We start from the raw sequence: 15,632 nt of genomic DNA, 5'->3' as shown, positions 1-15,632 counted from the left end.
TGGTTGCACACCGTCTCTGGGACGAATGGGCGATTGTTGCGATGGAGCCTTGCGCTCCAGCAATACAACTTCACCATTCGCCACAAAAGGGGCCGTGACCACGGTAACGCAGACGGGCTGTCCCGACAAGGAGAGGTCGCGGACGGGCGCACGGGGGAACACCGGAGTGTGCTGCCCCTAGCGCCCTCAAAAGGGGGGAGGTGTGAGGTAAATCCGGAGATATGACGATAAATCATGATATTCAAGTATGTCAGGAAGCCCTCTCCTGGTGTCACCCCCCCTTTCCTTCACACAACTGGTTTAGCAACAAATTCCATGGCCATGTCCTGTGATATGGAAATTAGGTGGCTTTAGGACAATGGACACAGGATGACTCCCTGCCGTCACCCTGTAGTAGGAGCTGCTAGCTAGTTAGCAAGGCTATGGAAATAGCCAGACAGAACGACTCCAGTAAAAAATGGTTCATATCTCGCAAGCCATATTTCCGATAAATATGGCAACCATAAAAATGGTGTCTCCGCATGTGGACGATGCCGGCACCCCCTTTTTATGGGAGCAGGACATTGGGAAATGCCCCAGGCGTGATATCAGCCAATGGGGAACTGGCAGACAGGTCATGAGTCCCCTCGTTCTGTAGCTAAATTCATAACTGTCACAATGAGAGCATTGGCGTCCGCCTACGACGCTCCCAGGCCAGGTTATGGCCATATTCCATGTTGTGGATTTTGTCCATAACTCCAGCCAGGGGTGGAGCAGTGCTTCCCTGTGAGGTCACTAAGGTAGGAGGGGACCTGGATTGCCCAGGTTGATAACCCTACTTCGGCCATTTTCCAGTGTTCTTCTGCTCGGGGGCCTGGTTGGGAAAGACCTGTGAGGGAGTTCCTGGAAACCTGGTCTACAGCGCCCCCCTGTGGCCAGACGCAACAAGGTAACTGCTGGAACTGTGTATGCCTGTTTGTAACCCATGCTTTGATTGTAACTGTACTCTGACATATGTATATTCTGTAGATTCCCTATTGTATATATTGTAGTTTCTAGTGTGCTTTAGGCTGATTAAATTATATAATTAATCTTGGGCTGTTCTGTTATCTCGATCTTGAATCCCACGTCTGTGTGTTCGGCTAATAGTTACCGTAAATCGGTTGGTGGCAGCGAATTGTGCCAAGGATTATTGTGGGGAGGCCAGTGAGATTCGGGGAGATTTTATATATTCCGCCCGCGGAGGTCGGGGGAATATATACCTTACTCTCACCGGGGACCCTTCAATAATCGGCATAAGTAGTATAGCGGCCTCCTTGCTTATTGTCGGGCAATTCCATAATTGGCCTGACTATAAGAGGGGCGCTAGAGAGCGCGTCACGTGCTCTGTCTGTCGGTCGGGAGGTATAAAGGAGGGGTGACCCCCACTTGTTACCCCCCGATTGTGACGTACTGGTAGCCAGCGCGGGGGATTTCTGAGTGACCCCCCCGGTGGTTTGTGACAATTAGTAATTACCACAAAATTATGTTCACAACACGTCTACTATAATAACAAAGTGGTCAACCACTTTAAAGTAACATTTGGTTGTGAAAAAATACTCCAAAGGGATCCTGTGTAATCCAGAAAGCAAAACTCTCTCACAAAATGGTGTCTGTGTGAAATGGGAAACAGTGTAAGGCCCAATGCACTTCTATATAAACTATGCTGTAATATGAACATACAGTTAGGTCCAGAAATATTTGGACAGTGACACAAGTTTTGTTATTTTAGCTGTTTACAAAAACATGTTCAGAAATACAATTATATATATAATATGGGCTGAAAGTGCACACTCCCAGCTGCAATATGAGAGTTTTCACATCCAAATCGGAGAAAAGGTTTGGGAATCATAGCTCTGTAATGCATAGCCTCCTCTTTTTCAAGGGACCAAAAGTAATTGGACAAGGGACTCTAAGGGCTGCAATTAACTCTGAAGGCGTCTCCCTCGTTAACCTGTAATCAATGAAGTAGTTAAAAGGTCTGGGGTTGATTACAGGTGTGTGGTTTTGCATTTGGAAGCTGTTGCTGTGACCAGACAACATGCGGTCTAAGGAACTCTCAATTGAGGTGAAGCAGAACATCCTGAGGCTGAAAAAAAAGAAAAAATCCATCAGAGAGATAGCAGACATGCTTGGAGTAGCAAAATCAACAGTCGGGTACATTCTGAGAAAAAAGGAATTGACTGGTGAGCTTGGGAACTCAAAAAGGCCTGGGCGTCCACGGATGACAACAGTGGTGGATGATCGCCGCATACTTTCTTTAGTGAAGAAGAACCCGTTCACAACATCAACTGAAGTCCAGAACACTCTCAGTGAAGTAGGTGTATCTGTCTCTAAGTCAACAGTAAAGAGAAGACTCCATGAAAGTAAATACAAAGGGTTCACATGTAGATGCAAACCATTCATCAATTCCAAAAATAGACAGGCCAGAGTTAAATTTGCTGAAAAACACCTCATGAAGCCAGCTCAGTTCTGGAAAAGTATTCTATGGACAGATGAGACAAAGATCAACCTGTACCAGAATGATGGGAAGAAAAAAGTTTGGAGAAGAAAGGGAACGGCACATGATCCAAGGCACACCACATCCTCTGTAAAACATGGTGGAGGCAACGTGATGGCATGGGCATGCATGGCTTTCAATGGCACTGGGTCACTTGTGTTTATTGATGACATAACAGCAGACAAGAGTAGCCGGATGAATTCTGAAGTGTACCGGGATATACTTTCAGCCCAGATTCAGCCAAATGCCGCAAAGTTGATCGGACGGGCTTTATAGTACAGATGGACAATGACCCCAAGCATACAGCCAAAGCTACCCAGGAGTTCATGAGTGCAAAAAAGTGGAACATTCTGCAATGGCCAAGTCAATCACCAGATCTTAACCCAATTGAGCATGCATTTCACTTGCTCAAATCCAGACTTAAGACGGAAAGACCCACAAACAAGCAAGACCTGAAGGCTGCGGCTGTAAAGGCCTGGCAAAGCAATAATGAGGAAACCCAGCGTTTGGTGATGTCCATGGGTTCCAGACTTAAGGCAGTGATTGCCTCCAAAGGATTCGCAACAAAATATTGAAAATAAAAATATTTTTTTTGGGTTTGGTTTATTTGTCCAATTACTTTTGACCTCCTAAAATGTGGAGTGTTTGTAAAGAAATGTGTACAATTCCTACAATTTCTATCAGATATTTTTGTTCAAACCTTCAAATTAAACGTTACAATCTGCACTTGAATTCTGTTGTAAAGGTTTCATTTCAAATCCAATGTGGTGGCATGCAGAGCCCAACTCGCGAAAATTGTGTCACTGTCCAAATATTTCTGGACCTAACTGTATATGTCACCTCTGAAATCTCCCATCTCCAATATATTAAAGAATGAGAGTCCTGTGCATTCATAAATATCACTAATGTTGTTTTTTTGTTGTTTTTTTTTTGGCAGGTGCAATGTCACACGTACACCGGATATTGCTGGTGTGTTACTTCAGATGGTAAACCTGTAAGTGGGTCTTCTGTGCAAAACAAAACACCGACATGTTCAGGTACGGAAACAATACGTAGCAAAATGGGGACAGGGGCTTGACTAAGAAAACTGGATTTGTTGCCCATAGCAACCAGAGCTCAGCTGGCATTTGTTGCTTTGGTAAAATGAAAGCCACACTGTGACCGGCAATTGGTTGCTACAGGCAATAAGACTACTTTTCCTGCTAAGGCTACTTTCAAACATCAGGTTTTTTCCATCAGGCACAATCCGGAAAAAAACGGGTAAAACGGATCCGGTACCGCATCCGTTTTATCCCCATAGATTTGCATTGTTACCGGATTGTGCCTGATGGCTTTGCGTTACATCCATTTTTTTCCGGATGCGGCAAAATTAATTAAAGCGGCGGCCGGAGGCAACGTATCTTGCAACGTTTTTTTGTCCGGCAAAAAAACCGCACTGCGCCGCATCCGGCCACTGCAGCACGTTTTTCAATGCATGCCTATGGACGCCGGATGCGGCACGATGCGGAAAAAAACGCATCCGGCCGCCGCATGCGGTCTCTTCCACTGCGCATGCTCAGTAGCGTGCCGCAACCGGAAAAAAACGGACGGGCCGCATGTAAAAACTTACGCAAAGGATGCGGTGTTTTCGCTGCATCCATTGCATAGGTTTCACAGCCGGATTGAGCCGCACTGCTCAAACTGGATTTGTGAAAGTAGCCTAAACCTCTTTGTTAAATCTGCTTTAGGCCTCATGCACATGTTGTATATTTGGTGAATTTTTACATCAGTATTTGTAGCCAAAACCAGGAGTGGAGAAATCAGAGGGAAAGTATAAGGCTAGGTTCACTTTTCCGTTGTTTTGCATCAGTCACATGCGTTGCCTGACGCTTGTGACTGATGCGTTGTACAACAGATGACAAGAATAGAATTCATTGTCGGACTCCATTGTAAAAGAGAGAACAATCAGCTGATCATTCACAATAGCCGGCTGGCTTTGGAGAGCGAACAGAAGATCTCCCGGTGGCTGGCTAATGAGAGCGATCGCTCACAGGAGCCGGCCACCGGGTGATCAGCTGATCGCTCACAGCAGCCAGCCGCCGGGTGATCAGCCGATCGCTCACAGGAGCTGGCCGTCGGGTGAACAGCCGATCGCTCACAGGAGCCGCCGGGTGATCAGCTGATCGTTTGGCTGCCGAGAATGTGTGCGGGGGGCAGAGCCAAGTGGGGTCATGGCGCTGAGGACGTCAGTGCTGGTGACTGCATGGCTGGGGACAGGTGTGTGTGTGTGTGTGTGTGTGTGTACATGCAGACTGCGGGAGGGGCGAGGCCGAGCGGGGAAGTGTCGGGCTCCCTGCACACGTAGCCAGGGTAAATATCGGGTAACTAAGCAAAGCACTTTGCTTGGTTACCCAATATTTACCTTGGTTATGTGTGCAGGGAGCCAGAGAGAGCATGCGCAGCGTAATCCTATGGATTGCGCTGCTCAAAAAACGTTACAGGCTGCGTTCCTCCTGCCCGGCGGTCAGTCGTTCCACGACTGATCAGTCGGTCGGAGGATACAACGCAGCATCATCAGTCACAATCCGCAGCTCATACAAGTCTATGGAAACAACGGAATCCGCCAAACGGATTCCGTTGTTTACCAGAGCTGCGGATTGTGACTGATAGAAATTGATGGAAATGTGAAACACAGGGATCAATGCTGTATTTTTTTACCCATTAATAGTTTTGGCTACAAATCCTACAAATACTGAGGTAAAAAAAAACTCACCAAATACTCAATACACTTGTGGACTACAACCATGTGCACACATTGTGTATTTGGTGAGATTTTTACCTCAGCATTTGTAGCCAAAACCTGGAATAAGTGAAAAATCCAGAAGTGGTGCCCGTGTTTATACTTTTCCTCTGATTGTGCTACTCCTGGTTTTGTTCTACAAATACTGAGGTAAAAACTCACCAAATACTCAGCATAAGCTTGTGGCCTAGAGCCATGTGCACATATTATTTGGTGAGATTTAGGGATTATCGAATACCTCAAATCGTCGGCTTCGCGAATATTCGCGGTTGTGACTTTCACAAACCCATTAGGTGAGTGTAATATTGTACATATTGCAAATTTATATCTGCACTCCTTTTTCTCATCTTTAGACAGGTGGTAAAATTTGGCATAAATGTACTCCGATCCCCCCTCTGGAGTGATTTTTATGTGCACCAGATATTTTGGCACAAATTTTGTACCATTTAGTGAACTGTGAGACTTTTTGCACTTGGAATACCGTAAAACTATAAGGAAAGTGAACTAAAAAAATGCAAATTACTGACTCATTGAGGAACATGGGTCAACGTGAAATGTTTTTTTTTTTTTTGTTTTTTCTCGCATTGCACTTGTCTGCTTTATACGTAAGTGATTGTGCGGTTGAAAGTTGCAGAAAGACTGCTGTGTGTGAAGGGATTGTAGCAAATTAACAAATTGTCACCTATTCTCCTATAAGTGATAATTTGCTGATTACTGGGGGTCTGACCTCTGGGACCTCCAACGATCCTGAGAATTGCGTGTGTTTGTAGGAATGCCAGAGATAGAAATCTTAGCAGTCCCATAGGCAATAAGTGGATAAAGGAGTATTTTTTGTTTAAGACTTTATATTTTTCCATATTTTACAAGTTAAATACAGCCTGTAATTGTTGGATATATCTATTTTATTGAAGGTTCGGTAACAGACAAGCCCTCGAGCCAGGGTAATGCCGGCCGGAAAGGTAAGTAAAGTTTTAAGCTGTCCTGTGGATTGTGGTAATCCACAGTGGTGATTATCTATCAGGGGCGGACTGACAATTGATTGAAAATACGAATATCACTGACGCCAACTGAGAATACCTTACAGGTCCCCTGTCGCAAATAAATGTCCCTGACCACCACAGCGTTAATATATAAGTATTAAACTAAAGGTGACATGGTATAATAACCCACCAGGCAGTTGCAAAGACAATTTCACAATTATTTTAATGGGTGTTGAAGTATTAGGCTGCGTGCCCACAATCAGGGATCACAACGTTTTGGATGCAGCATGTTTTTGCTGCATACAAAACGCTGCGTTGTACAATACACGCACAGTGGATGGGATTTCTAGAAATCCAGTGCCCACTGTGCTTGTTTTTCCCGCAGCAAAAACTGACCTGCACTGCAGCTTACCACAGGGAGAACACCGCGAGAGACCGCAGTACCCCGAACTTGGATCATGAGCACGAACAGCTGTGGTCTCCTGCGTTCTCCTGCCAGGGAGACTTGCGGCCCCGCAGGTCAGGACCTGCCGCGTTCAGAACGCAGCGGGTCCTGATCGTGTGCCCATAACCATAAAACCAGATCTGTCAGTCCAGACTTCAAATGTCCATAGAAGAGGGTAGAAAGGCCATATCCAAAAATGTCCATTTCCACTGGGCTTTGCCTTTTTGGAGTTTTATTCTGCCCGCGCTTTTGAGATAATGTTCTACTATCCCAATGTCTGTGATGGACACAAAGAACTCCAGATGCAAATGGTGACGTCACCTAAATTAGCTTCAAAGTCTTGCTAGGTCCAACATTGCTAGGTCCAACATACTGCATTATCGTATGTCCTCAAAATAGTTTGACTTTGATTTGTTTAATGGAAATACCAAAAGATGAATTCCAGCAACCGCAGGATGTATGATGACGAAAAAAAATATACCTTTTATTCCATTATTAAAATCAATTAGTAAAAAATATTCACAGCATAGAGACAACCCTGGATCGTCACATTTCGAGCTCTAGGTACTTAGTCTTTGACAAACCATCACCCATAGGGTGCCATTGAAAACTATATACTACATGTTGTAGGTTTTAATATGCTTTCCTTTACAACTGTATTGATATAAACTAAGCCCAAAGATACTCTTTTGATTTTATTTTAGTAACTGGAACCTTATGGATAAAATTGACGTATAGGTAGCAATCTTTTCCATGGTACATGACAAATATAAGGCATACATGCAATGTACACAGAACCTAACATATATGTGATAAGACATAAATAATCATTAATTGTAGGGATTGGGCTCTCAGTTAGTCCTGTCCTAGACAGTAAATTTAAATTCATGAGGAATATTAAGAGCTGTCTTAAGATAGATAATTAGTAGGGATGATCGAATACTTCGATTATTCGGCTTCGCGAATATTTTCCGAATACCTCGCCGCTATTCGACTATTTGCGAATATTCGATATGCAATGTAAGTCTATGGGAAACCCGAATAACAACTATTCGGTACTATTCGGGCTTCCCATAGACTAAAGGCCGCTTTACACGCTGCGACATCGCTCAAGCGATCTCATTGGGGTCACGGAATTTGTGACGCACATCCTGTCGCTTTAGCGATGCCGTTGCGTGTGACACCTTTGAGCGATTTTGCATCGTTGCAAAAACGTGCAAAATCGCTCATCGGTGACATGGGGGTCAATTCTCGAATATCGTTGCTGCAGCAGTAACGATGTTGTTCCTCGTTCCTGTGTCAGCACACATCGCTATGTGTGACACCGCAGGAACGAGGAACCTCTCCTTACCTGCCTCCCGCCCGCAATGCAGAAGGAAGGAGGTGGGCGGGATGTTCGTCCCGCTCATCTCCACCCCTCCGCTTCTATTGGGCGGCGGTTCAGTGACGCAGCTGTGAAGTCGCTGTGACGCTGAACAAACCGCCCCCTTAGAAAGGAGGCGGTTCGCCGGGCACAGCGACGTCGCAGGGCAGGTAAGTAGTGTGACGGGTCTGGGCAATGTTGTGCACCATGGGCAGCGATTTGCCCATGTCGCACAACCGATGGGGGCGGGTACCCACGCTAGCGATATCGGTCATGATATCGCAGGGTGTAAAGCGGCCTTTAAATTGCGTATTGAAAAGTCAAATAGCGGCGAGGTATTCGGAAAATATTCGCGAAGCCGAATATTTGAGGTATTCGATCATCCCTAATAATTAGTCTTGATTTTCTAGTTTGAGTGACAACTACCTGATAGTCTTTTACTTTTCGATGGGTTGGTTGTTAGCAGTCAATAAATGTGTAATCATTCTTCCATTATCGTAGTAAAAGCCATCTCTCCATACATTTATTTCATGCTGTACTTTGGTTATTGTGAGGCTAGTGACACATGGTACACACAGCGGCAAAGAGAACATTATTTTTTCCTTCTTCTGGTGATGAGGGTCTATAGGAAAGTTAAAGTTTAAAGTCTGTGATCTAACTGCACAGATGCAGGGAACTCTTAAAGGGGGAACTTTCACAGTTTTTTTTCAATTAAAACGGAGTGCCTCCTCCAATTGCCGCTGTTCCACTGATTCTGGAACACTTTTTTTCTTTTTTTTTTTTTTCTTTGCACCTCTGTTCCAAAACTTATGCCCCTACCCACCTCTAGTAGTAATAAAGCAATTTTTCCATTCAAGCAAGTGGGTGTATACCACAGGACTTCTTTGTGGGTGAAGCAGTGTTTTGATTGGCTAGTGTCAGAGGGGACAAAAAGTTCTTTGTTATACACCCAGTTGGTTGACGGAAAAAAAAAATTCTTAATTACAAATGGACATAACTTTGGAATGGTGGGACATAGAGAGAAAAATGGAAAAAAAAACTTTCCCTGAAACTGTGAAAGAGAAAACAAAATGTTCAGCTCACCCCTCTTCACTCCTGGATCCACCACCAGCGCTCGAAAACGCCCTGGCGCAGGCGGGAATAACCAAGATCCAAAAAAGAAGAAAAAAATCCAGTGTCTCATGGAGGACAGGCAAAGTTAAAAATCAAAATTTTATTAAGTTCATTAAAAGATAGAACCAAATACCATCACACGGGGTGGTACACAAAAAAACAGGACAGTAGGGAGGACTATCCTACGCGCTTCGACCTTGCGGTCTTATTCCCAGAGACTGTGGAACAGTGGCGATTGGATGAGATGCACAGCTTAAATTAAAATTTACAGTTATTTAAAGGGGTTTTCCACTACTATTTGGTGATTAATATCAGATTGGTGCGCTATGTGATGAAGCAGAACAGCCATGATGTGTCACACTGTTCATGTGAAAAGTAGCTGATCTGCAGTACCTGAGAGTGGCCAATAAACTGTATATTTAGTGGTCGTATTCTGCATCGTGGCACTGATTACACCTGGCAGCTACCAGGGAGTCTAAAAGATGATCGGCTTATTGTGTCGGATGTCAGCTCCCCGACAATTTGATATGGATATAGTGGGAGACCCCTTTAATCTTATACGTGTCATGTAACAAGAGGTTTTTACTTATCTACAAAACAGCCAATGAGATAAAAAAAACCTCATTAAAGCATGGGAGGGGGATCAGCACCGTCAGCATGTAGAAGGGGGCAGGTGGATTTATGACTCCATTGAATTCCAATAGACACCCTAGCTGAGTGGAGTCATTCATTACAGCTATGCTATAAACAAAAGCAACCACGCAACAATGACTGAAGGAAAGGAGTATCAGTATCAGGTAAGCACAAATGACAGTATAATCTTAAAGACCACAAATTTAAAGGGTTATTCCCATCTCTAAGATCCTATCCTAATATGTAGTAGGTGTAGTAATAATAATAATATTAGCAAATACCTCCAATTAGAAATGTAGTATAGTTCTCCTGATTCACTATGTCACTTAACCTTATGTGCAGGGCATTGTAGGACCTTAGGTATCCATGGTTACGAGCATGCATATAGTGATAGTTAATTAGTTGCTTCTGGTCATAACCATGGATACCTAAAGGTCCTGCAATGCCCTGCACATACGGTAAGTGACATAGCTTTTTAGAAGAACTATACTACAGTTCTAATTGGAGGTATTTGATATTATTTTATTAATAAAGCTACTACATATTGGGATAGGATCTTGGAGATGGTAATACCCCTTTAACTGTACTTCACTTTCAAGGAGCGTTGTGCCATTCCATATTCCTTATATTTTTAACTATTTGTTATCCAATAACTATTTTTTGTAAGGCAGGTTGAAAAATGAAAGGTAAGTGTTCCCAATATAACAACAACCATAACAAGCCAAACTGTCAGGATAAATCCACAAAGTATTCACCTTTCATACTGCAAGGGAACTTATCAGGACAGGAGTGGCCTGAAAACATGGCTGGAAGTCAGCATCGTATCATGATCACGTCATTTTCTGGGAAACTGATTTGGTCATGTATATTCCACCTGCGTCCTGTCTCCTGCAGTTTGATGAATGTTCGCCATGTTACCATGAGCTTTCCTATCCCAATAAGGGACTTAGGCTACAGTATTACAGTAAAGCATGGGAAACCTCAACTTGTGTGGGGAATTTGCAGCATTAAACATGTGGAGGTTTTGTGCAATTCTTTCAAGTCCCTCTTTTGTGATGACACATGTTTACAAAAGATGGCGGGTGAAACAAAGACGTCTCAGAAAATGGAGAAATTCACAGTCAGTACAATGACCATTGGGATAAATGGACAGAGAAAATGATTTCTGAGATGAAACTACGTGATTAAGTCCATTCAGTACGAAAACAAAAATTGTTTTCAGTGTATATGTAGACGAGGGTAGACTCTCCCCTGTACTGTTTATGCCATGTATCTTATGTGTTATACAAATTCTATATGTTATTATGTTATGCTGCTACCTGGGTGCAGGTTACAGGTACAGTGGAGGAGGACTGTCACCGAATGCGCCACTTAAGGGCGCTTTACATTCTGTGACATCGTTAGCGATGTCGCTAGCGTTCACACCCGCCCCCGTCGTTTGTGCGTCACGGGTAAATCGCTGCCCGTGGCAGACAAAATCGCTAGTACCCGTCACACATACTTACCTTCCTAACGACGTCGCTGTGGCCGGCGAACAGCCTCTTTTCTAAGAGAATAATAAAAGAGCGGGCAGCACTCTGCAGGTAGCTTCAGACAGCTTTATTTTTCGATGCTGACAGGTGTAACAGACATGAGGGAGTGGAGGGAGGGGAGCACGAGGACGACGGTACCGTTTCGCACCTCTAGGGGCGCTTTCACGTGAAAACGCCCCTAGAGGTGCGAAACGGTACCGTCGTCCTCGTGCTCCCCTCCCTCCACTCCCTCATGTCTGTTACACCTGTCAGCATCGAAAAATAAAGCTGTCTGAAGCTACCTGCAGAGTGCTGCCCGCTCTTTTATTTTCTATGAATTGATGGCTTCGTCTGGGCAATAGCACCACGGTTGAGACAGCAGCTTCCATCATACCAGGAATTTTTTCAGGATTGTGCCCGATGTCACAAAGCAACAACCACACTGCTTAGTGGTGAAATGGGATCATCTCACTACCTCTTGAAAGGGTAAGCAGTGCTGTGCACTTTTCCTTCTATGTTATTTCAAATTCCTCTTTTCTAAGAGGGCGGTTCGTGCGGCATCACAGCGACGTCACATGGCAGGCGTCCAATAGAAGTGGAGGGGCGGAGAGCAGCCGCATGAAAGTCACGCCCACCTCGTTGCCGGAGGACGCAGGTACGGTATTGTTAGTCATTCCTGGGGTGTCACACGTAGCGATGTGTGCTGCCTCAGGAACGACGAACAACCTGCGTCCAAATTCAGCAACGATATTTGGGAAATGGACGACGCGTCAACAATCAACGATTTGGTGAGTATTTTGCATCGTTAGCAGTCGCTCGTACGTGTCACACGCAACAACGTCGCTAACTAGGCCGGATGTGTGTCATGAATTTTGTGATCCCAACGACATCTCGTTAGCGATGTCGTTGCGTGTAAAGCGGCATTTAGTGTTTGTGCCAAGATAGCAGCAGGATGGAAGAGGCAAGGTTAAAGGGGAAATGACAGATGTGGAAAAATCAGACAGTTGGAAGGTCTTGAGAGGAGCCAGTGTAAAATAGGTTTCAAGTGTTAGAAGACGTGCCATCGGTGCTAGAGCCAATCAATGATCCCTGAAACAACCTTGTGAGATCCGGAGCCTATGACTCACCCCAACGAGCTTAGAGAATCATCCGGCTAGAGAGTCTCCGGGGCCCAGAATTGGACGAAGGTGAACAGAGTCAAGGGGAAGGGGACACAGACCCTAAAGCTTGAGGAAGAGATCCAAACTCCAAGAGGGGAACAGGTCGAGGAGTAGTAGCCCAAACTGAAAGGAGGGAAGGAAAGTGAGGCCATGTCTGTCATATTGGTGTGAAGAATAAAAGTGAACGGTTCTGGTTGGCTAAGCGAGTTCTGGTGTTGCATGTGTTACTATCTATGACTGCAGCCAGCGGGGTGATTAACACCGGCTTGAAGAAACCAGTAAAGGCCGCTTTACACGCTGCAACATCGCCCCCGTCGTTTGTGCGTCACGGGCAAATCGCTGCCCGAGGTGAACAATATCGCTAGGACGCATCAAACGGACTTACCTTCCTAGCGACGTTGCTGTGGACGGCGAACAACCTCTTTTTTTAAGGGGGTGGTTCGTACAGCATCACAGCCACGTCAATCAGCGGGCCACCAATAGAGGCGGAGGGGTGGAAAGCAGCCGCATTCACGTCACTCACAATTCGTTGCCGGAGGACGCAGGAACGCTGTTGTTCGTCATTCCCGGGGTGTCACACGTAGCGATGTGTGCTGCCTCAGGAACGACGAACAACCTGCGCCAGCACGAGCAACGATATTTTGAAAATGAACGACGTGTCAACGATCAACGATTTGGTGAGTATTTATGATCGTTAGCGGTCGCTCGTAGTTTCATAGTTTTTTAGGTTGAATGTAGACATAAGTCCATCAATTTCAAGCAGTAACCTAACATGTTGATCTAGAGGAAAAAAAAAACAACATGAGGCACATACTAATTGCGACATATCAGAGAAAAATTACTTTCCTACTCCACAAACGGGCAATTAGTCTAGTTCCCTGGGCACCTTCTCCCAAAGGAGTTATTTTTAAAAGGAAACCGTTTACCAGATTTTTCCCTATTAAACTAAAAGAATCACATTCTGCAGCTCATGGGCTGCATTCTAAGAAGGTGCATCTTGGCCCTGACTCCCCTTCCAGACCCCAAAAATAACTTTATGAAACTTGGCCGTTAGGTATGCTAATTACCTTGGTTGGCCAGATGGGCGGGCTCATTTTCTGCTCCTTTATCCCCCTCCTGCTGCTGATCGCCGTCCTCCTTCCTTGATTGACGGAATGACGCCATCCCTCATCCTCCTCGTCGCAGTTTGAAATCTCATGCCTGTGCAGTTAGGTTTGCTCGCGCAGGCGCAGTTTGCTCTGACATATCGCGGCCAGAGCAGAAAACATAGCTGCTCTCGCTCGCGCCGATGAGCTAAATGCGCAGGTGCGAGATTATGGGCGGGTACGAGCATGGCGCTGGTGATGTCGGCGCTGTGCATGACCTCACCAGCACCATGCTTGTATCCGCCCATAATCTTGCGCCTGCGCACTGAGCTCACCGGCGCCAGCGAGGGCAGCTGTTTTCTGCCCTGGCCGCGATATGGCAGAGCGAACTGCGCCTGCGTGAGCAGACCTAACTGCACAGGCGCGAGATTTGAAAATGCGACGAGGAGGATGACGGAGGGCATCATCCCGTCAATCAAGGAAGGAGGACGGCAATCAGCGGCAGGAGGGGGGACAGGAGCAGAAAATGAGCCTGCCCATCTGGCCAACCAAAGTAAGTAGCATACCTAACGGCCAAGTTTTATAAAGTTATTTTTGGAGTCTGTAAGGGGAGTCAGTGCCAAGGTGCACCTTCATAGAATACAGCCCAGGAGCTGCAGAAGGTGATTCTTTTAGTTTAATAGGGAAAAATCTGATGACAGGTTCCCTTTAAGTGTATGTTCACAAAATACACATCTTCCATGACCACAATTGAAAAAGCTCTTCGAAAGAGAGCCAGTTTCATTCTTAGACTCATTGATATTAGCAAAAAAAATTGGTAATAATAATGAACCAATTGTAGGAGCTCTTTTGCCCACATATCTAACATTGTTTTTCTCTATATGTGCTAATTTTTTATCTTGATTCATGATACAATATGTCAGGTGCACAAGTGGTCCTCTGAAGAAACACATCCGCAGATATATGTCTGATGCGGTTAATACGAATATATTGACTAGTTCTGCGGTTTCCAAACATTTTTAAGAGTACACAATGGTGATTTATCCGCACTAAAATTTTTAGACATAAAAGAAGCATGTTCAGGGGGCAGAGGCTGCGATCACTGTCACAGCCTCTGCCCTATCCCTGAAACGGATGAATGGGAATAAGTGTGGTTCCTCTGTGCTGCCTTAAAATGTCCATATGAGAAGAGTCCAGGATCATACAAAAAAAAAAAAATTATATATATATATATATATATATATATATATATATATATATATATATATATATATAATAATAATAATAATTTTATTCATTTATATAGCGCTATTAATTCCACAGCGCTTTACATACATTGGCATATATATATATATAAAGCTCAGTGTATGTATGTGTGTATGTCCGCTAAAGGAATCCGCACCGTCGCATTAACAATCACGAAATTTTGCACAGACGCCCCATGTGACCCAGGGAACGTCATAGACTATGTTTTGATGGGAAAATGTAACCTCGCGCTTTACAGTTATTCACCAATATCCTGCCTCCATTTAACTGAATGGTGGTGGGAGCTGCTGGCTATTAATAGCAACTGTCAGTGGTTGTTATAGGAACAAAATAAACTGTTAATATAAGAAGATTATGTGTGAGGTAATAAGATGTCAGTGGTGAGACGGATAGAGAGAGACAGAAAAAGACAGACAGACAGAGACACAGACAGAGACAGATGGGCAAAGAGACAGATGGGCAAAGAGACAGATGGGCAAAGAGACAGATGGGGAAAGAGACAGATGGGCAAAGAGACAGCCCTGGAAAGAGACAGCCCTGGAAAGAGACAGCCCTGGAAAGAGACAGCCCTGGAAAGAGACAGCCGGGCAAAGAGACAGCCGGGCAAAGAGACAGCCGGGCAAAGAGACAGCCGGGCAAAGAGACAGCCCTGGAAAGAGAGAGACGGGCAAAGAGAGAGACAGATAGACACACACACACATAGAGATAGAGACAGACACAGAGATGGAGACAGATAGACTGATACAAATACAGACAGAGAGATAGAAACAGACAGACAA

General features: G+C 44.8%; 1 protein-coding gene across 3 annotated transcripts in view; it reads left to right on the top strand.

Annotated features, from left to right (window-relative positions):
• Positions 1-15,632, top strand: part of SMOC1 (SPARC related modular calcium binding 1) — a 335,418-nt gene that overhangs the window by 208,005 nt on the left and 111,781 nt on the right. For all 3 annotated transcript variants that reach the window (XM_075329900.1, XM_075329899.1, XM_075329898.1), the window contains exons 4-5: positions 3,456-3,555; positions 6,209-6,256. In XM_075329900.1, the coding sequence (XP_075186015.1) occupies positions 3,456-3,555; positions 6,209-6,256 (148 nt within the window). The remainder of the gene's footprint in view (positions 1-3,455; positions 3,556-6,208; positions 6,257-15,632) is intronic.

Source organism: Anomaloglossus baeobatrachus, chromosome 12, assembly GCF_048569485.1.
Source record: "Anomaloglossus baeobatrachus isolate aAnoBae1 chromosome 12, aAnoBae1.hap1, whole genome shotgun sequence".
Lineage (NCBI taxonomy): Eukaryota > Metazoa > Chordata > Amphibia > Anura > Aromobatidae > Anomaloglossus > Anomaloglossus baeobatrachus.
This window is presented reverse-complemented; position numbering and strand designations above follow the sequence as displayed.